The sequence below is a fragment of the Phyllobates terribilis genome, unplaced genomic scaffold (assembly GCF_046119375.1).
Source record: "Phyllobates terribilis strain yellow unplaced genomic scaffold, ASM4611937v1 Scaffold_2__4_contigs__length_985480577, whole genome shotgun sequence".
Taxonomy (NCBI): Eukaryota; Metazoa; Chordata; class Amphibia; order Anura; family Dendrobatidae; genus Phyllobates; species Phyllobates terribilis.
The window spans coordinates 198,188,791-198,211,761 of NW_027362762.1; the positions used below are offsets into that span (position 1 = coordinate 198,188,791).

General features: G+C 44.9%; 1 protein-coding gene across 1 annotated transcript in view; it reads left to right on the top strand.

The window, feature by feature from the left end:
- Positions 1–3,839: 3,839 nt before the first annotated feature.
- Positions 3,840–22,971, top strand: part of DHH (desert hedgehog signaling molecule) — a 134,469-nt gene continuing 115,337 nt past the window's right edge. Inside the window, exon 1 of the mRNA XM_073663777.1 lies at positions 3,840–4,697. Coding sequence (XP_073519878.1) covers positions 4,398–4,697 — 300 coding nt within the window. The 5' untranslated portion in view covers positions 3,840–4,397. The remainder of the gene's footprint in view (positions 4,698–22,971) is intronic.

The following is a 22,971-nucleotide window of genomic DNA, read 5'->3' on the forward strand; positions in this document are numbered from 1 at the left end:
AATTACAGCGGCAAGGTGCTTTGGATAAGTCCCTATGAGCTTTCCACATCTAGCCTCTAGGATTTTTGCCCATTCCTCAAGGCAAAACTGCTCCAGCTCCTTCAAGTTAGATGGTTTCCTCTGGTGACCAGCAATCTTCAAGTCTGATCACAGATTCTCAATTGGAATAAGGTCTGGGTTTTGACTAGGCAACTCCAAAACATTTACACGCTTCCCCTTAAACCACTCGAGAGTTCTTTTAGCAGAATGCTTGCGTCATTGGCTTGTTGGAAGGTGAATCTCCATCCCAGTCTCAAATTACTTACAGACTGAAACAGATTTTGCTGAAGAATATCTCTGTATTTCGAACCATCAATCTTCCCCTCGACTTGGACTATTTTACCTGTCCCTGCTGTGGAAAAACATCCCCACAGCATGATGCTGCCACCACTATGTTTCACTGTTGGGATGGTGTTCTTGGGGTGATGAACTGTGTTGGTTTGGTGCCAGTCATAGCATTTAGCTTGGTGGCCAAAAAGTTAAATTTTATTCTCATCTCACCATAGAACCTACCTCCATACATTTCAGGAGATTCCCACGTCTTTTGGCAAACACAAAACGAGCCTTACAATTTTTGTATGTAAGTAAAGGCTTTTTACTGCCCACTCTTCCATAAAGTTCACCCCTATGGAATGTGCGGATTATTGTGGTTGGACAGATACTCCAGTCTCTGCTTGGGAACTCTTCAGCTCCTTCAGGGTTACCTTTGGTCTCTGTGCTACCTCTCTGATTAATGCCTCCTTGCCTGGGCGGAGAGTTTTGGTGGGTGGCCCTCTCTTGGCAGGTTTGATATGGTACCATGTTCTTTCCATTTGATGATAATAGATTTGATGGTGCTCCAGGGAATCATCAGAGATTGTGATATTTTTTTAGAACCCAACCCTGACTTGTACTTCTCAACAACTTTGTCCCTGACTTGTTTGGAGATCTCCTTGGTCTTCGTGGTGTTGTTTGGTTAGTGGTGCCTCTTTCTTAATGGTGTTGCAGCCTCTGTGGCCTTTCCGAAAAGGTGTGTATATACTGACACACCATGTGACACTTAGATTTCACAAAGGTGTACTTCCTTTCTTCGCAAAAGGGGTGACTACATATGCACATGCCAATTTTTAGTTATTTAATCCCATAAATGTAATTTCTAGGGAGTACAAAAAGATTGGCCGCTAAAGTTCAGCAGGCTGGATTCTTCTCTTATGCAACATCATCTAAGAGTTGGAAGGCCACCCTAACAAATTAGACTGTCGTCTGATCCCGCTAATATTGGGAATATTGTGAAGGTGGAGAAATATGGGAGGAGTGAAGAAAATGGGTATTAATTTCTGTAAAAAATGTATGTAGTTTTTTTCTGAAAGGGGAAAGGCAATACAGAAGAGGTGACCTTTCTATGAGTTGAGGAGAGTTGATAACGTAATGTCACATAGCTAAACTCAACGCAGCCTTTCCCCCGCAGGGAACTTTTTTGAAAGGTGATAGTCATTTGTGCTTTCTAGTCATGTACCAGGTTATACCAGGAGATCAGCGCTGCATCATTACACACTGAGAAACCTGCTGTAAGCTATTTTGGGCATGTTCTTTTTCTGCAGTGTTGCTGCCTGCTAATGATGGGTCACCATCATACCGGGAGAAGAAGTGCACTCCCCCAGTGAAAACCATCTGGTAACATCCACTTGGACTTAACAAAAGTTATCTCCTTAGGTGGCAAATATTTAGACTGCTAATATCTCTGTAACAGACAGGCAAAATGAAAAAAAAAATAAACATTTTATTCAGTTCTGCAGTCATTATTACTGTACAGAAATAATGAAAACTTTGGTGAAAGGTCCTCTTTAATATATATATATATATATATATATATATATATATATATATATATATATTATTTGTGGCAGTTTTTTTTCCTTTTCACAATTTGTGTTATAAATAAAAATTTGTAATTATGCAATTTTCATGTAGGCCACTGGTGCTACTTTGGAATCTAACTACGTTTTGTTTCAGGAAACAACACATGTACACTAGCCACAATGAACAGACTCTGACCTGATCTTTTGTACTGAAGCAGCTAATGAGTGTGTGCAGAGGTCACTGTGTAGGGAGGGGAGCAGGATCAGCTGTGATATCACCTATTGTGATTAGTGGATCCTGTGTTATTAGCTGTGTATAGAGGTGTTACCTGTCATTAGAGATGAGCAAACCTGAACTTAAAAGTTCAGGGTTCGGGGTCCAAACACGGACCTCTCCCGGAAGTCTGTTGCAATGTTCAGAGTTCCGAGGGAAGAGAGAGAGACGGAGAAGGAGATTGTTTTTTCCCAGATCCAAAGTTCGGGCCACTATTGTTTTCAATGGGGATCGGGTTCTGATTTGGGTACAGTTCTGGTACCCGAACCGAACTTTGGATTAAAGTTCGGGTCAGGTACAAGAACCCGAACTTCTATGCGTCCACTCATCCCTACCTGCCGCTGTAATTCTGAATCTGTTGATCGGGAGCCTTGCTAACACTCTTCTTGAAAGGACATAAATTGTGACCATGCTGCACTAGCCAAAGTGGGGAAGAGCAAGAGGGATAGCAGGATAGGTTATTATGGCAGCTGGTGTCACAACAATAGCCACCAGATCTGCCATCTTATATAATATCTACTAACAAGTGTAACAGTGATAGCCAATTTAATAAATTACTGGTAACATGAATGTAATAAATCTAAAAAAAAAGCAAGAAAAAAATGAAAACTGTTATGGGTCATCAAAAGCTTTTCTAAAAAAAAAGTTTTTTTAGTTTGCAAAAGCAGAAAAACAACAATACCTATATATAAACAAGCGTAGATTCTTTCATGTGAGAGAAGATTATGTTAATGACACTCCGAAAGAAATCTCAACCAAGTTTTATCAGAGTGTCAGCTAAGTGTGATCCGATTCTCTTGGATGAGAGAATCGTAGCACAGGTGAGGAAAAGATGGAGAACAAAATGTCTCCATCTTTTCCATTCTGTGGGTCATCCAAGTGTAGTCCGATGATTTCTACACACCCATAGACTTGAATGGGCGAGTGGCATCCGATTTGCGCTTCAAAATGCTGCGATTTTTTTTCTCATGTCAAATCAATATGACAAAAAAAAGCAGGTCCGCACTGTCCCATAGAATAACATTGGTCTGAGTGATAGTGAAACATCAGATAGCACTCGTCCGATGTATACACTTGTGTGAACGAGCCCTTAATTGTAGTGATCTTCAGAATCAAGTCAACTGTTGTTAAAAACTGAAAAACCATCTGATCAAAATAGCTTCTATACCAAGAGATATCAATGAAAACTACAGCTGTTCCAAAAAGGAAGCCCTTGTACAACCACATCAGTAAAAAAATTACAAAGAGTTTTTGTAACTCTTAGAATCCGTTGACACAAAAACATAATAATAATAATTAAAATAGCTTTTTTTAACCCCTGACCCTCCAAACAAAATACATTTTTATATATACCACATGATACTAATAAAAATATTGTCATTCCAAAAAAAAAAAAAAAGCAAACAAGCTCTGCTATGGCTACATTAATGATAAACTATGTATAAAAAATCCCAAAACTGCCTAGGAGTAGGGGGTTAGACACTGACCACAACTGGGTGTGTAAGGTGATTTTAGGACCATGTCTGTCTTTTCCATAAGATTTAAGAATCTAGATAAACTATTAGAACCTTATAATCGGCTTGCTGTGCTTATTATGAAGCCATGCAGACAGGAGGGAGCTGGGCACAGGGCTGGAGGCGTGCCCAGGGGTGGGCGCTGGGGAAAGTGCCCTGTCCTTCTCCCTATATCAGGCAGGCGATGGCCGGGGGCAGGCAGAGAGCCGGTCCTGGGAGATGGCACAGAGCAGAGGAGGCTGACAGCACACTGACACTGCCTGCAGGCTGTGATGAGGACGGGGCATTCGCAGGGCAGGAGCAGGGTTGTGCCCATGCTGGATGTGGCAGGTGCTTGTGCCTGGTCATCTCTCTGGGGGATTCTATAACCTGACGTCTCATCACTGACACTGGCATTATATTCATTACCTGACTCTTGCACCGCAGTGACCCATAGGTGCCCTCTCGCTACCCAGGACTGTGCCCAGTGAAGTAATGCCGGCCGAGCTGCAGTCCTGCTATAGAGGTGCCCCGTACCCTCCTGGCAGTAACTAGCAGTCATCCTTATCTGGGACACAGCTGGCACTGCCCCGCTCCCAGGGTGAGGGTATACTCAGCCTCGCCTGATGTGGGCATTAGCAGCCAGGGTCACCTGCTCCATGACTGACTGGTCGGGAAGTTTCTGAGCACACTCCTGCCTCCTGAGCTCCTGTGCCATATCTGGGATGCCCACCATGCCGTTGTGAAGAGGAGATGCCATCAGCCCGGGTGTTGGTGCTGGTTGCCTGCTTCTGGCTCCTTCTGGTCCCGGTGAGGTGCTGTGGTCCTGGCCGGGGTCCAGTGGGCCGGCGCCGGTACCTACGGAAGCTGGTTCCCCTTCGCTATAAACAGTTCGTGCCCAACGTGCCAGAGAAGACCCTGGGGGCCAGCGGGAAGACGGAGGGCAAAATCCGCAGAGATTCCGAGCGGTTCCGGGAGCTGGTTCTGAACTACAACCCAGACATCATCTTCAAGGATGAGGAGAACACCAGAGCAGACCGGGTCATGACCGAGGTGTGTACCCAGCAGAATAATGCCAGCGCCTGCCCTCACCTGTACACAGAGCCCCACTGTCACATACACTGCAGCACATACGATCGTTATTGTTCTTCTTGTGAGATGATTGTTTCTATTTATTGTTTATGTAAATTCTTCCTTTTCTCTGCTCTATGGGATCATTCTCCATATCTGCAGCCAGGCTCCTCTCTCGATGTATTGTTATAGTATTATTAATGACTAATGCCATGTGGGTCTATTCTCAGCAAGGCACACCTAACCTGCTCCTTTACAGTGCTATTAACCCTTTCAGGACACAGTAGTTCTGCAAATGGGAATTATTATATTATTATAATATGTAGCAGTAAAGTGGTTACAATGTTTATCATTACCAAATCATGAGGGTATTTCTGGGGTAAAACACCTTCAAATGTTTGCGCAAGTCAAAGTTGCCCAATAATCTTGCAATTTTTGGCTTTTTTAAGCTGTTCGTGGCCAGCTTTGCCAAAGTGGGCCAAGCTGGTGGTGAGACTGGGTATGACAAAGCACACACATATCTGATTCATCAAAATTGATGCCACCGTGGTGGCGTATAGTTCACCTGGAAATATACTCCAGCCCATTGCTGGAGTAACATTTCTGGCAAAGGCACAATTGTAAGGTGCGCCTATGTCATTAAATGCCATGCACCTCTTAAAGAGTAACCATTGGTTTAATTTTTATTTCATAAATCAATAGTACACGTGAAAGTAAGCAACTTTGTAATATAACTTATCAGAGATATCTGCTTCTTTCTGAACAGAATGGATCAATCATTATCAAAATTCAACCAAGGAGTAACATTTCTACTTGTGGAGAGTGACATGTTAAGCATGTCAAGGTGAGGAAACTTTTAAGTCGCAATGCTCCTCTGGGAAATATGCAAATTGTCTCTTCAGAGAGGAAGAGAACTAGAACTCTAGTGCCACCTATAGGAAGCAGCAATCCTAAAAGTCAATATCGAGCCTTTAACGAGCATTGTCACACGACTTAGGATAAAAGCCAGAACCTCCATTTGCAGAAAGTGTGTTTTGGGTTACTGCCCCTCATCAGCGCAAAGTGTGAGATCTGGTTTGGCTGGGTGAGAGGAGTCAGACTGGTATCCAAGGAGTAACATTTCTCCTTGCGGAGAGTGACATGTTAAGCATGTCAAGGTGAGGAGACTTTTAAGACGCAATGCTCCTCTGGGACTTATCCTAAGTCATGTGACAATGGTCATTAAAGGGTCGATATTGCATTTAGGATGGATACTTCCTATAGGTGAGATAATTTGCATATTTCTCAGAGGAGCATTGCGGCTTAAAAATCTCCTCACCTTGACATGCTTAACATGTCACTCTTCCCAAGGAGAAATGTTACTCCTTGGATACTGGTCTGACGCCTCTCACCCAGTCAAACCAGATCTCACACTTTGCACTGATGAGGGGCAGTACACCGAAACACAGTGTCTGCAAATTGAGGTTCTGATTCTGGCTTTTATCCTTAGCCATGTGACAAGGGTCGATATTGCCTTTTAGGATTGCTACTTCCTATAGGTGACACTAGAGTTCTAGTCCTCTTCCTCTCTGAAGAAACAATTCATCAATTCTGGGGTAAAATCTGTAGTGGTGAAGACAAACTTTCCCATTACTGAGATGCGAGATGCGAGATGACAGCTTCTACTGATAAGATTCTATGTAGACTGGAGGGGGATGGGTGAGGAGCTCTGCCTCTATCCACTCTCTCCTCACCTCCCTTTTCTGCATAGAATCTTTTCAGCCCCAACTGCCATCTCCAATCTCTAATGTAACAATCAGTCTTCACTGAATACAGATTTTACCCCAGAACTGAGAATTTTGAAAATGACTGATCAATCCTATCTGAGAAAAAGGCAATTTTTTTCTGGTAAGATATATTACAAAGTTGCCTATTTTCATGTGTACTGTTGATTGAGGAAATAAAAATGAGAATGATGGTTACTCTTTAATGAATTGGACGCACCTTCTCTGGGGTACCATGCACAACACCAGTCTTCATCCATCACGCCCTTTCAGCTTAATTGAGATTTTGCTCTCTCTACGTGTCCATGCTTTTACTCATTGTGTTGTTAGTTAGGACAGGAGCATAGATGTAGTGGATGCAGAGGTTGCATTTGCACCCAGGAGTGTAGAGGAGCCCAAAAGGTCTCTTTGGACCATACTGTTAACGAACCTTGACTGTTGGGGGCTCTTTTGGAGATTTTGAATGGAGCCCACAAGCTTCAAGACACGTCACTGTGTTAAATGACTACTTTGGGATTTTCTTTAATTTCACCACCAGATAGGTATCAGTAATGTATGTTCCCCGTGGTTAATAAAATACTTAGCGGTCGCCATCTTCTGTTGTTCACGGCGCCTCTTCTGCACCACGTTGACTGGAGTTGTGACTTGCCGGATCACTCTACTGTTTACTGGGTGGACTGGAAGTCACTTCTCAATGTAAGTCTATGAGACTAACAATGAGGCCCCCATAGAACCGTTTTCTCCACTTTGGAGAAAAACTGTCCAATTATTCTGATCAGACTTTGATCAGAGTGGTATCAGGCGGAGAGAAAAAAAATGTTTTTCCGCCTTCTCCATTATGTCAGTCCATGAAAATCAGACCGCACTCGGATGTCATGTCCGCTTTTTTTCACGGACCCATAGACTTGCATTGCCGATTTTGATCCGATACTCAGATTAAAATCGGAAATGTTTCCAATTTTTCCATGGACCATTCAGTCTGGGGAAATAATCGGACTTGTGCACAGCCCCATAGAGTATCATCGGTACGAGTGCTATCCGCGAAAAACAATCGTGCGAGAAAATCAGACATGTGCACGGGCCCTTAGAGGGATAGTAACTGTTACTAGTGACTTCGAGCCAGTCACAGCATACATGCTCACTTTTTTTCAAATAGATTACTCAATTCTTAGCAGGTGGGGCCATAAAAAGACCAAAATATAGTAAAAGAATCTTACACTGCCTGACCCATTTATTTTGTCACACATATGGTGGCCTATGGATAAGTTCTCATTCAGACATCTGTTTTTTCTTGAACACAAAAATGGTTCGATTTTCATCAGTGTTTTTAACCAGTTTCATCAGAGCTTCATCAGATTTTCTTGAATGAAAAGAAAATGATGAAAGTTTCTTAAGCTTCTCTTTTCAAACAGTTCGTGAGAAACGGACAACTCATTCGAGTACTGTCCGATTTTTGCATGGATCCATAGACTTGTAACGGAGAGATTGATCAGAGACTAGGATGAAAATCGGACATGTCTCTGTGATTATGTGGGGACCACTCAACCAGCGAATAATCACAGACATGTTAATAGCCCCATATACTATAATACATACGAGTTCTATCCATGAAGAACACGGATAAAACTCATACAAGAAAAACTGAACGCGCCCTTAGTTAATAGGTTTTCATATCAAAATTTCATCAGAATACTGGTAAAAAAGCTTTGATGAATCTGGCCCATTGACTTTACATACAAAAATTCACCTTCATACATCATTTTATTATATATTAAAATGTAGTCTACATAAAAAGTTTGTAGCTTTGTAAATTCAATCATTTATTTATCTTATACTGAAACTATGTTACAACTCTGGTACCTGAGATGTAATTTAATGTTTTTACAAAGTTACTCAACTTTTTTATATACATGTTATCTGTGTGTGAAGTGTATAATGTGTTCAAAGGTGAACGTGCTTAAAGAGGACATGTCACCAGGTCAAAAGTGGCCAGCTTTTGCTCTTACACTGTTTTTGCTGCTCTCTGAGTATGCCGTTTTTTTTTCTTAAATCCGCCATACAGTTCCAGAAGAATGGGCTTATTTATCTATTGCTATTTTATTGGTCTTTTCTAAGGGGGTGTTGCTCATAGGATAATGATGCAAAGCAGTCTAAAAAATACACTCCCAAAGATTACTGTGAGAGTCGCCCCTTGGAAAAGACCAAAAAATTAGCATTAAATTAAAAGGCCCGTATCTCTAGAATGGTGGATAAAAAACAAACAAACAAAAAAACTACATACTCAGGGGTGCAGTAGCAATGAAATAGGAGTAAGGATGAGCAACCCGAATGACAAAGTTCGGGGTTTGTACCGGACACCTAGTGTCCAGTGCTGAACCCCGAACACGGACTTCTAAATGGAAGTCCATGTTATTGTTCGGGTTCGCCAGCCGAATAAAGCCAATCAACAAGCTTTAAGGCTGTGGGCACTTCCGGTCCCATCACTGCCATGCCAAGTGGGCTGATATTAATAGGCAGGGAGGGTCCATGGATATTTTCACCTTCCCAGCCTAATAAGACCAGCCCTCAGCCGCCCCAGAAATGCCGCATCCATTAGATGGTGCGTTGTCAATCAGGGTAATGGTTTTAAGGTTGATGTCAGCAGCTGGAGCCGTCACCGCTCATCATTTTGGCTCTTGCGATGCCCTACTGAGACCCGGAGCCTGTGAACTGAGGTAACCTTAACCCCTTTCTGACATTGTCAGTAATAGTACGTCCCTGTGCCCTTGGGCCTTATGGACCAGATATGTACTATTACGCGATCGCCGCCGGGTGTCAGCTGATTCTCACAGCTGACACCCGGTACTACGTGCCAGGAGCGGTCTCGCACCGCTCCCGGCACATTAACCCCCAAAATGCTGCGATCGAAGTTGATCACAGCATTTCCGGGGCCAGCAGAAGTAAGAGCGCCCCTCTTACCTTGAATCCGAGACACCGCGCTGTGTGCGCGGGGTCCCGATCGTTGCCATGGTGACCCGATGTCATCATGACGACATCCGGATCACCAAGCAGTTAGATAAATTGCAGTGCACAATCTATCTAACTTGTGTCTGCAGGGCTGCCAGGCTGCATAGCATAGGGATGCTGCTTCTGCATCTCTATGCTATGCAAGCGATCAGCCTGCAAAAAATGAAAGTCCCATAGTGGGACAAAGTGTAAAAGTGTAAAACAGTGTCAGAAAGTGAAAAAAAATTGTAAAAATATAAAAAAAAAAGAAAAGAAAAATAATCCCCAAAAAATATATAAACTGTATCCATAAACAAATATTATTATGAAAATAAAAAAAAACAATAAAAGTACAAATATTTGGTATCGCCACATCCGGAATGGCCTGACCTATAAAACTGTCCCACTAGTTAACCCCTTTAGTGAACACGATAAAAAAAAAAAAAAAACACAAAGCAAAAAATGATGCTTTATCATCATACCGCCAAACAAAAAATGGAATAAAACGCGATCATAAAGACAAATATAAATAAAAATGGTACCGTTGAAAACATCATCTTGTTCCGCAAAAAACAAGCCGCCATGCAGTTCCATCAGCCGAAAAATAAAAAAGTGATAGCTCTCAGAATTAGGCGATACAAAAAAAATTTTTTTTTCTATAAAATAGTTTTTATTGTGCAAAAGCACCAAAACATTAAAAAACGATATCAATGTAGGATCACTGTAAATAAAGCTGCCTTATCAATTTTACCACACACGGAACGGCATAAAAAAAACAATTCCTGATTGGTTGTTTTTTATTTATTCTGCCTCCCAAAAATCGGAATAGAATCCCAAAAATCTGAATGGTACCAATAAAAATCTCAACTTGTCTCGCAAAAAACAAGGCCTTACATGTCGGCCGAAATATGGAAAAATGATTGCAAAAACTAGTCTTTGCAAAAAAAAGCCTCTTAGTGACAGCTGCCAAACATAAAAACCCAATATGAATCTGGTATCGCTGTAATCACACCAAATCAAAGAATAAAGTCATCTAATCACTTATACCGCACGAGTAACGACATAAAAAATAAACTCTAGGGTTGGGGTTGTGTTAGGGTAGGGTTGTGCTAGGGTTAGGGTTGTGCTAGGGTTAGGGTTGTGCTAGGTTTAGGGTTGTGCTAGGTTTAGGGTTGTGTTAGGGTTAGGGTTGTGCTAGGGTTAGGGTTGTACTAAGGTTAGCATTTTGCTAGGATTAGGATTGTGCTAGGGTTAGGGTTGTGCTAGGGTTAGGGTTGTGCTAGGGTTAGGGTTGTGCTAGGTTTAGGGTTGTGCTAGGTTTAGGGTTGTGTTAGGGTTAGGGTTGTGCTAGGATTATGTTAAGGTTGGGGTTCTATTAGAGTTGGGGTCAGGGTTGTGTTGGGATTGGGATTTTTCAAAAAGTCACACAGCGCTCCTTCCCTTCTGAACCCTGCCGTGTGCACAAACAGTGTATTTCCCCCACATATGGGGTATCGGCGTACTCAGGAGAAATTGCACAACAGTTTTTGGGGTCCATTTTCTCCTCATATCCTTGTAAAAATAAAAAAAATTGGGGTTAAAATATCATTTTTGTGGAAAAAGTTAGATTTTTTTATTTTCATGGCTCTACGTTATAAACTTCTGTGAAGCACCTGGACACTGCCCACCAAACTTTGGGTGCCCATTGGCTTCTATGAGGTTCGGGGTTAGGTTCAGGTACCCGAACCAAACTTTGGACTAAAGTTTGGCCAAACCCGACGAACCCGAACTTCCACAGGTCTGCTCATCCCAAAAATAGGAAATAGGAGCAAAAAAATACCCACTTTTGACCAGCTGACATGCCCTCTTTAAAAGACAGCCTGTCATGAAACTAAAAAAGTAAACTGACACTAAGGGACCCTATCCATTAAAGTATTTATTCCGATCAGATTTATGAATAGTAACTCCACTTTAGCTGCCACACTGCTGTCTGTTAAGGACTTTTAAATGTCTCTAAATTAAAAAATCAAGTTTTTTTTAACCCTTTAACTACTATTGTGCTAGATCCCTTTTTTTCTTTTATGGCTTCAAGCGCCTGACAGTTCAGCAGTATTTTTTTATGGTGGATCTACAAAGCGACTTTGACCCTGACAAAGGTTGTGCAAACAAAGATCGCTATGTGCTACTGCATTGCCATCTCTAGGGTACCACAACAAGCAAGTTCTAAAAAATCCAACTGGGTCAAACTTTTTGTGGCTTGTTTGTTATGGTCACGGCCCCATTCACCTGAATTATGCTGTGATGTAGCAGCGGCATATAGCAATCTTTGGCCACATGAAAAATCTTGCTGCCAATGTCTATCCCCAGCTTAAAGGTGCCTGGTTCCCCTTCAATCGCTATTACTTTTGGCAACTTATACGCTAATTGCTGAATAAAGTGGCATTTAAGGGACCTCTACCGCCTGGTGTTAAAGGAACATGAACCTGAACCACTCTGTCACTTTCCAGTCAGTGTGGACAGTATTAGAGCGGCTTCAGCAGCATGATCATGTGAGATTAAGGCCTTATTAACACGTCCGAATTTCACATACAAGTGCTCTCCTGACTTTTCACAGATAGCACTCGTACCCAAAATATTCTTTGAGGTTGTGCACATGTCCAATTTTTTTCCTCGGACCGAGTGGTCCACGGAAAATATCGGAGACATGTCTGATTTTTATGTGAGAGTTAGATCGAAATTGACAATGCAAGTCTATGGGTCCATGAGAAAATCGGACCGCATTTGGATTACATCTGAGTGCTGTCTGATTTTCACCGACTGTCAGAATACAGAAGGTGGAGAAACGTTATTTTTATTTCACCACGTACGAGAAAAACGGATAACCCTTGGACCATATTCTTATCAAACTGATCAAAGTCGGATCAGAATAATCTGTCCATTTTTCTCATACGTTGAAAAATTGGACGTGTGAATGAGGCCTTAGACTCTGTATTTGTGGATATATGCTAATAAGGTATCTTTGAATATGAAGAATTCAGTTTGCAGAGCGTTGGTATTTTCTATTACTTAGTATCATGATTAGTCTGGCTGACAAATGGATGATGACCTGTTGAACTTTATCATATGATCAATGGAAGATTGATATCATTATCAATTTATGTGCACATTCGTAATCCTTTCATAAAGAGCCTTTTATAGGGGGCGATTATTGTGTGATTAATCATTACATGGAGCCAATGTTCCTAACTATTTCCCTTTGTAAATATGTAAGCAATTGAATAATCGGCAATAATTTGCTAGTTTGTTCCTTTTATATAGAACTAACAAGCAATCTCAGAAGTGATGGCAATTGTGAAAAAGCATACAATAGATGTAAAATATCAATTTGTGTTTTGCGAACAATAATGACTTGGTAATGTTGGAGATGAGCACATGCTTGACCAACTTCCCATGTAAAAATATACAGTATAGACCAAAAGTTTGGACACACCTTCTCATTTAAAGATTTTTCTGTATTTTCATGACTATGAAAATTGTACATTCACATTGAAGGCATCAAAACTATGAATTAACACATGTGGAATTATATACTTAACAAAAAAGTGTGAAACAACTGAAAATATGTCTTATATTCTAGGTTCTTCAAAGTAGCCACCTTTTGCTTTGATGACTGCTTTGCACACTCTTGGCATTCTCTTGATGAGCTTCAAGAGGAAAGTGTGTCCAAACTTTTGGTCTGTACTGTACATCTATCAAAAAAAGGAGACTTTTGCTTAAAAAAATCCAAAGCTTTATTAGTTGATATCAACATACAATATTAATTTAAAATAAAGGTAGGAGGTAGTACAGAGAAAATAACAGACTATGTGATACAGAAAAAAACTGGATCCCACACAGAATATTCGAGTGGCTTACGATTTTTACGGATACATTTCTATTATATACCTAGGAAACTGTATGTGAGCATGTACTTTTTTAGTGTAGATGTATGATAACTATCGCATACGGACATCACACGGAAGTCACACAGATGTAAAAAAAATGGACACCCAGATGGCACACAGATGAGAATTAGATGAAAAGTTTTCCGAATGAAACTCTGATGATCTCTCTCACACTCATCCATCATCCATGACCATTCATACTACCGTGATTTTTCTGGTCCGTTTTTTATTAGTGTTTTTGATCAGATTTTCATCAGAGCTTAGTCAGTGTTAGTTTTTCTCTTATGAAAAACAAATGGAGCTTTCTCAAGATTTGCCGATCAAACAGTCAGTGAAAAACAGACAGCACATGGATTTCATCCGATTTCCATTGGCGAGTTTGATCGGAGACTCCATGATTTTGTCTCCATGATTTTGTGCGGACGACTCAGACCACAAAAATACATGGACATGTGAACATCCCCATAGAGTATAATAGGTATGAGTTCTATCCGTGAAAAACATGGATAGAACTTGTACGAGGAAAACTGCCGTCTGAATGAGCCCTCAGGCAAATTCTCCAGTTCAGCAATTATTTAGGGCCATGGTCTTCAAGCTGATTAGAACAATAATAAATTATATTCTGATTTTCACATATACAAAAGATATTAAAATAATCTTGAAGATAAGCCTAAAATAAGATTTCAAGAATTAAACTCCTTCATTCGAGTTAGTAAGTCAGTACATCAGTAAGCTTCCCATAGTGGTCAATAGATAAGTATATTTCTAGTCTTATTTAGCCATTTTTTGCTCCCATATTACAGCTATCAATGTGGAACTATTATGGACACCAATTGCACTGTAAAATGCCCTATTGTGAGTCTGGGTGGATTAATAAATAGGATTCAGTTAGCTGACTTTTTGGGCAATTTTCCATGTAATTTCCAAGCCTAAACAGCTTGTTCACAATATGTTTCAAGTATACATACAGTACATACTACATACAGTACAGACCAAAAGTTTGGACACACCTTCTCATTTAAAGATTTTTCTGTATTTTCATGACTATGAAAATTGTACATTCACACTGAAGGCATCAAAACTATGAATTAACACATGTGGAATTATATACTTAACAAAAAAGTGTGAAACAACTGAAAATATGTCTTATATTCTAGGTTCTTCAAAGTAGCCACCTTTTGCTTTGATGACTGCTTTGCACACTCTTGGCATTCTCTTGATTAGAATATCATCAAAAAGTTAATTTATTTCAGTTCTTCAATACAAAAAGTGAAACTCATTTATTATATAGAGTCATTACAAAGAGAGTGATCTATTTCAAGTGTTTATTTCTCTTAATGTTGATGATTATGGCTTACAGCCAATGAAAACACAAAAGTCATTATCTCAGTTGTAACATACCTGGCGGCGTCCTTGCATGGTGGTCCATCTCCCACTGTGCAAGAGCGCGCACTTGATCTCCTGTCCAGAATGTCTCTCTGGCTTCCCTCCATGCTGTCTGTTTGTGTCTGTTTCTGCTGCTTAAGGGCGGCGCCCGATCACTTCCTGCTTTTTGTACCTGCTGTGGGTCACACCTCTTGTGCGTCCTCAGCCTATTGCTGTCTGTCACCTGGTATATAGCTCAGCTGCGCCCATCTATCCCTGCCTGAGCATAGTGTTTCATTCAGTGTGTGCTTGCACTCTGAAGGTGCCAGGTCCCGTTCTGTGTTCTCTTGTCTGCCTATCCTGGAGGCTGTATTTCCAGGCCTGTCTGAACACGCTCCTAGCCTGTTCCTCCTGCCTTCTAGGGGCCGATTACCTAGACCTGTTCCTGTATCTTGTCTGAACACGCTCCTAGCCTGTTCCTCCTGCCTTCTAGGGGCCGATTACCTAGACCTGTTCCTGTATCTTGTCTGACCTGTCTGAACACGCTCCTAGCCTGTTCCTCTCGCCTTCTAGGGGCTGATTACCTAGACCCGCTCCTGTATCTTGTCTGTCCTGTCTGAACACGCTCCTTGCCTGTTCGTCCTGCCTCTCTGGGGGCCGTATTCCCAGACCCGCTCCTGTATCCCGCTGCAGTGTCGGTCTCCTCCGTACACTCAGTTCCAGTCTGAACTCTCTCCTATCCTTTACCTGTTTTGCCTCTATGTCCGTTCCCTTCCTTTTTCTGCAGAGTCTGAACTCGTACCTAACTCCTGCTTGTTGTCTCTGTACTCCCGTTTGTGAGTTTGTGGTCCACTCGCTACTTCACTGCAAGTACCCTGTGGGTGTCTGGCTCTGCCTTTCCCTTCCTGTCTGTTCCGTGTGAACAGAGCCCTGTCCCCCCTACTCAGCCTAGCCTGCTCTGACTCCTTTGCTCACCGCTCCGGCGGTTCTAGCCTCCTCTGACTCCTTTGCTCACCGCTCCGGCGGTTCTAGTCTGCTCTGACTCCTTTGCTCACCGCTCCGGCGGTTCTAGTCTGCTCTGACTCCTTTGCTTACCGCTCCGGCGGTTCTAGCCTGCTCTGACTCCTTGCTCACTGCTCCGGCAGTCCTGTCCTGCCCTGCTTCTGCCCGCTGCTCCGGCAGTCCTGTCCTGCCCTGCTTCTGCCCGCTGCTCCGGCAGTCCTGTCCTGCCCTGCTTCTGCCCGCTGCTCCGGCAGTCCTGTCCTGCCCTGCTTCTGCCCGCTGCTCCGGCAGTCCTGTCCTGCTCTGTTCTTGCCCACCGCTTCGGGCGTTCCCTCTCTGCTGTGGTTGTCTACCGCATCTGCGGTTCTGTGACCCAGTCTGTACTGGGTCTTAACCTTTCTGTGCTCCAGCCCGTCCTTTCGGCCAGTACCTCCCTGCCTGCATACTCGCCTGTATCCACCCATCTGCATACCTGCCGTGTTTGCTTATATCCACCAGTCTGTGCCAGCCTAACCTGCCTGTTCCTGAGTCCCAGTGTGTACTGGGTCCTATCCCGCCTGTGTTCCTACCTGCTAGTGCCTCCCTGTCTGCACTCTAGCTGTGCTTGCCTGTACCCCTCTACCTGTATTGTTCCTGAGTCCCAGTGTGTACTGGGTCCTATCCCGCCTGTGTTCCTACCTGCTAGTGCCTCCCTGTCTGCACTCTAGCTGCGCTTGCCTTTACCCGCCTGCCTGCATACCAGTCGTGCCTGCCTATACCCTCCAGTCTGTGCGCCAGCCTAACCAGCCTGATCCAGTAATCCCTGTGTGGGTCAACCCCCGTGTCCGGAGTTTGACCTGGAGTAGCACCTGGTCCCTCTGCCCGGTTTCTCCCTGGTGCACTGGCGTCGTATGCCGTCGTGCCATCTTGGTCGGATCGGCCAGATACTTAGTCACGCCCCTCCAGGCACTCTCCGGTTCATGGTCCAGTGGAATCACTACAATCACACGCACACGCCGCTCAGCCCGGGCGTGTGCATAACAGCATGCTCAGGCCATGGTTCCCGTTGAGCCCCACGGCCTTCGCTCTCTGAGAAGTTTTCCAGCGAATACATGCATTAAAATAAATATTTTTTTTTTCCCTTAGCTGAGTTCCAGGCGAATTACGCACCGTCCAGATGGATCTATCAGCTCTCGTTCCTGCGGATCCGCCACGTTACTATGGGGATCCAAGACAGTGTCGTGCATTTGTGGAGCAATGCATGCTACACTTTAAGGCCTACCCTCTCTATTTTCCTTCCGATTGGGCTAAAGTGGCCTTTATGATTGACTACCTAGCGGGTTATGCCTTGAAATGGGTCACCCCCCTATGGGAAGCATGGGATCCTGTCGTCCTTGACCTGCAGGCCTTCCTGGTGGCCTTTCGTATGGTCTTCGAGGACCCTAACCCTGAAGCCCCTGCTGAAGCTTCACTTCCCAATATCCCGGAGCAGCCCCGACGGGTAATGTGTGTGGGTAGCGCAATAGTCCTCCAGCCCAATGAGACTACTGCCCACCCAGAATCCTCACAGGGTGACTACGCTTTCCGGAATACTTCTCCCAACCTCAAGAGGCAGTCCAGACGTGCTAGACATAGAGGCAAGCCGTCACGCCAGGGTCTGTCCTCCCTGAGACCTCCTGACCCCAACCTTGAAGTCCCTACTGAAGCTTCATCTCCCTGTATCCCGGAGAAGCCCCAACGGGTAATGTGCGTGGGTAGTGCACCAGTTCTCCTGCCCGAAGAGACTTCTGCCCATCCAGACTCCACACAGGAGAACTTCCTGCACCCGGCATCAGATGCTTCACCCACTTTAACCGGTGTGCATGTCCAAGGATGCTCCAAAGCTGTGGTTACCTCAGAGTCTGTGCACCTCTACTACCTGGTGGAGGACCCCCTGTTGCCTCCTGAATCCTCCGGGATACCACTCGATGACAAATGGAGAGAGACTTCTCTACACCCGGTACTCGATACTTTGTCCGCTTCGTCCTGTGAGCCTGACAATGGGTACCCCAAAGTGGTAGTTACCCCCGAGTCTCTACACCCCTCCGACCAGGCGGAGGACCTCCAGTTGTCTCCTGAACCCTTCGGGGTGCTACCTGGTAGCGAAAGGACAGAGACTCTCCTATACTCTGTACCTGATACCTCGCTCGCTTCGTCCAGTGAGTCCAACCTAGTGTACTCCGAAGCAGAGGTTACTCCCGAGTCTCTACACCCCTCCGACCAGGCGGAGGACCTCCAGTTGTCTCCAGAACCCTTCTGGGTGCCACCTGGTGGTGAATGGACAGAGACTCTCCTATATCCTAGATCTGATACCTCGCTTGCTTCGTCCAGTGAGTCCGACCCAGTGTACTCTGAAGCAGAGGTTACCCGTGAGTCTCTACACCCCTCTGACCAGGCGGAGGACCGCCAGTTGTCTCCAGAACCCTTCGGGGTGCCACCTGGTGGTGAATGGACAGAGACTTTCCTATACTCGGTACCCGATACCTCGCCTGCTTCGTCCAGTGAGTCCGACCTAGTGTACTCTGAAGCAGATGTTTTCTCTGAGCCTCTGCACTCTTCTGACCCGGCGGAGGACCTCCAGTTGTTTCCTGAATCCTCCGGGGTACCACCAGATAACAAAGAGACAGTGACTTTTCCTCATTATGTACCTGATAACCCGTCTATTTCTTCCTGTGAGCTTGACAAGATGTACCTCGAAGCAGAGATTACCCCCAAGTCTCTGTCCCCCTCCAACCCGGTGAAGGACTTCCAGTTGTCTCCTGTACCCTCTGGGGTGCCACCTGAAAATATGTGGAGAGAGACTTCCTTGTGTGCTGTTCCTGGTACTCCACCCGTTTCGTCTGCTGCTGAGGATGGCTGGATAGGAGGTAGCATCCTAGCTAACCAGATGAGATCAGTTTTTCCTGTGGACAGTGGAAGTGATCTCCTTGAAGTGAACGACTGGTCCTCGAATTCCCTGCGGAAGTTTCTGGCAGGCCTGAAGAAGAGGGGGCGTAAGGTGGGGGGTACTGTAACATACCTGGCGGCGTCCTTGCATGGTGGTCCATCTCCCACTGTGCAAGAGCGCGCACTTGATCTCCTGTCCAGAATGTCTCTCTGGCTTCCCTCCATGCTGTCTGTTTGTGTCTGTTTCTGCTGCTTAAGGGCGGCGCCCGATCACTTCCTGCTTTTTGTACCTGCTGTGGGTCACACCTCTTGTGCGTCCTCAGCCTATTGCTGTCTGTCACCTGGTATATAGCTCAGCTGCGCCCATCTATCCCTGCCTGAGCATAGTGTTTCATTCAGTGTGTGCTTGCACTCTGAAGGTGCCAGGTCCCGTTCTGTGTTCTCTTGTCTGCCTATCCTGGAGGCTGTATTTCCAGGCCTGTCTGAACACGCTCCTAGCCTGTTCCTCCTGCCTTCTAGGGGCCGATTACCTAGACCTGTTCCTGTATCTTGTCTGAACACGCTCCTAGCCTGTTCCTCCTGCCTTCTAGGGGCCGATTACCTAGACCTGTTCCTGTATCTTGTCTGACCTGTCTGAACACGCTCCTAGCCTGTTCCTCTCGCCTTCTAGGGGCTGATTACCTAGACCCGCTCCTGTATCTTGTCTGTCCTGTCTGAACACGCTCCTTGCCTGTTCGTCCTGCCTCTCTGGGGGCCGTATTCCCAGACCCGCTCCTGTATCCCGCTGCAGTGTCGGTCTCCTGCGTACACTCAGTTCCAGTCTGAACTCTCTCCTATCCTTTACCTGTTTTGCCTCTATGTCCGTTCCCTTCCTTTTTCTGCAGAGTCTGAACTCGTACCTAACTCCTGCTTGTTGTCTCTGTACTCCCGTTTGTGAGTTTGTGGTCCACTCGCTACTTCACTGCAAGTACCCTGTGGGTGTCTGGCTCTGCCTTTCCCTTCCTGTCTGTTCCGTGTGAACAGAGCCCTGTCCCCCCTACTCAGCCTAGCCTGCTCTGACTCCTTTGCTCACCGCTCCGGCGGTTCTAGCCTCCTCTGACTCCTTTGCTCACCGCTCCGGCGGTTCTAGTCTGCTCTGACTCCTTTGCTCACCGCTCCGGCGGTTCTAGTCTGCTCTGACTCCTTTGCTTACCGCTCCGGCGGTTCTAGCCTGCTCTGACTCCTTGCTCACTGCTCCGGCAGTCCTGTCCTGCCCTGCTTCTGCCCGCTGCTCCGGCAGTCCTGTCCTGCCCTGCTTCTGCCCGCTGCTCCGGCAGTCCTGTCCTGCCCTGCTTCTGCCCGCTGCTCCGGCAGTCCTGTCCTGCCCTGCTTCTGCCCGCTGCTCCGGCAGTCCTGTCCTGCTCTGTTCTTGCCCACCGCTTCGGGCGTTCCCTCTCTGCTGTGGTTGTCTACCGCATCTGCGGTTCTGTGACCCAGTCTGTACTGGGTCTTAACCTTTCTGTGCTCCAGCCCGTCCTTTCGGCCAGTACCTCCCTGCCTGCATACTCGCCTGTATCCACCCATCTGCATACCTGCCGTGTTTGCTTATATCCACCAGTCTGTGCCAGCCTAACCTGCCTGTTCCTGAGTCCCAGTGTGTACTGGGTCCTATCCCGCCTGTGTTCCTACCTGCTAGTGCCTCCCTGTCTGCACTCTAGCTGTGCTTGCCTGTACCCCTCTACCTGTATTGTTCCTGAGTCCCAGTGTGTACTGGGTCCTATCCCACCTGTGTTCCTACCTGCTAGTGCCTCCCTGTCTGCACTCTAGCTGCGCTTGCCTTTACCCGCCTGCCTGCATACCAGTCGTGCCTGCCTATACCCTCCAGTCTGTGCGCCAGCCTAACCAGCCTGATCCAGTAATCCCTGTGTGGGTCAACCCCCGTGTCCGGAGTTTGACCTGGAGTAGCACCTGGTCCCTCTGCCCGGTTTCTCCCTGGTGCACTGGCGTCGTATGCCGTCGTGCCATCTTGGTCGGATCGGCCAGATACTTAGTCACGCCCCTCCAGGCACTCTCCGGTTCATGGTCCAGTGGAATCACTACAATCACACGCACACGCCGCTCAGCCCGGGCGTGTGCATAACATCAGTAAATTAGAATATTTTATAATACCAGCTTGAAAAATTATTTTAAAATCCGAAATGTTGGCCTACTGAAATGTATGTTCAGTAAATGCACTCAATACTTGGTCGGGGCTCCTTTTGCATCAATTACTGCATCAATGCGACATGGCATTGAGGTGATCAGCCTGTGGCACTGCTGAGGTGTTATGGAAGCCCAGGTTGCTTTGATAACAGCCTTCAGCTCGTCTGCATTGTTGGGTCTGGTGTCTGTCATCTTCCTCTTGACAATACCCCATAGATTCTCTATGGGGTTAAGGTTAGGCGAGTTTGCTGGCCAATCAAGCACAGTGATACTGTTGTTTTTAAACCAGGTATTGGTACTTTTGGCAGTGTGGACAGGTGCCAAGTAATGCTGGAGAATGAAATTTCCATCTCCAAAAAGCTTGTCAGCAGAGGGAAGCATGAAGTGCTCTAAAATTTCCTGGTAGACGTTTGCGCTGACTTTGGTCTTGATAAAACACAGCGGACCTACACCAGCAGATGACATGGCTCCCCAAACCATCACTGATTGTGGAAACTTCACACTAGACCTCAAGCAGCTTGGATTGTGTGTCTCTCCACTCTTCCTCCAGACTCTGGGACCTTGATTTCCAAATGAAATGCAAAATTTACTTTCATCTGAAAACAACAACTTGGGCCACTGAGAAACTGTCCAGGTCGTTTTCTCCTTGGCCCAGGTAAGACGCTTCTGGCGTTGTCTATTGGTTATGAGTGGCTTGGCACAAGGAATGCGATACTTGTAGCCCATGTCCTGGACGTCTGTGTGTGGTGGCTCTTGAAGCAATGACTCCAGCAGCAGTCCACTCCTTGTGAATCTTCCCCAAATTTTTGAATGGCCTTTTTGTAACTATGCTTTCAAGGCTGCGTTTATCCCAGTTGCTTGTGCACCTTTTTCTGCCACACTTTTTCCTTCCACTCAACTTTCCATTAATATGCTTGGATACGGCACTCTGTGAACAGCCAGCTTCATTAGCAATGACCTTTTGTGGCTTACCCTAGTTGTGGAGTGTGTCAATGACTGCCTTCTGGACATCAGTCAAGTCAACAGTCTTCCCCATGATTGTGGAGCCTACTGAAACAGACTAAGGGACCTTTTTAAACGCATAGGAAGCTTTTGCAGGTGTTATTCTAATTTACTGAAATAATGACTTTTGTGTTTTCATTGGCTGTAAGCCATAATCATCAACATTAACAGAAATAAACACTTGAAATAGATTACACTCTATTTGTAATTACTCTCTATAATATATGAGTTTGTTTCACTTTTTGTATTGAAGAACTGAAATAAATAAACTTTTTGATGATATTCTAATTTTGTGAGAAGCACCTGTATCTGCTTTATCTATAACTCCTGGCTTCGTATACATCCTTGTCGTTTCTTTACAGAATTGGGCACTTTATTACTATAAAAAAAAATTGGGAGAAGGGGAAGGGAGAGTTAAATCGGCTTACCAAGTGTGGAAAAAAATGTTACCTCGATCAGTAGAGCGGTGTACAGACTCCAGACCGGCTTCTGGGCACAGAACACGAAGCAAGAAAATCCTGCATCTGCAGCAATAAACAAAGGTTTTAAAACATGACTTTTAATAGCAACATATTTAAAAATCTAAGATAAAAAAAAACATGTGAGTTCAGAAAACCAAAATAAAAAAAGGGAGAGGAAGGAACAGGAAGCGGGGTGGACACAGGTCTATGCGTTTCGGGCTCAGAAGCCTTTTGTCTTGACCAAAGGGCTTCTGAGCCCAAAATACATAGACCTGTGCCCTCCTCCCTCCCTTCCTTCCTCCCCCCTTTATTAATATTTAGTTTTTTTGACCTTATATGTGTTTTTTTATCTTAGATTTTTAAATATGTCGCTATTAAAAGTCATATTTGAAAACCTTTATTGCTGCAGATGCAGGATTTTCTTGCTTCGTGTTACTTTATTACCATGGTCACCTCTACATAGGACAGCTAATGACAGACCTTATTGATTTATAAGGTGGTGTGGTGCCCCTGCGGGTCCAGTCACTACAGAGGTACTGCATCTCATCCAGAGGTGTCGTACCCCACTCTCAGGTAAGGAAGGAGTACTACCCGGGACCCACACACCCACATCCAATACACTCCACTTCAGTGGGGAAGGGCGAGATTGCTCCTAAGGGAGAGCACAGTC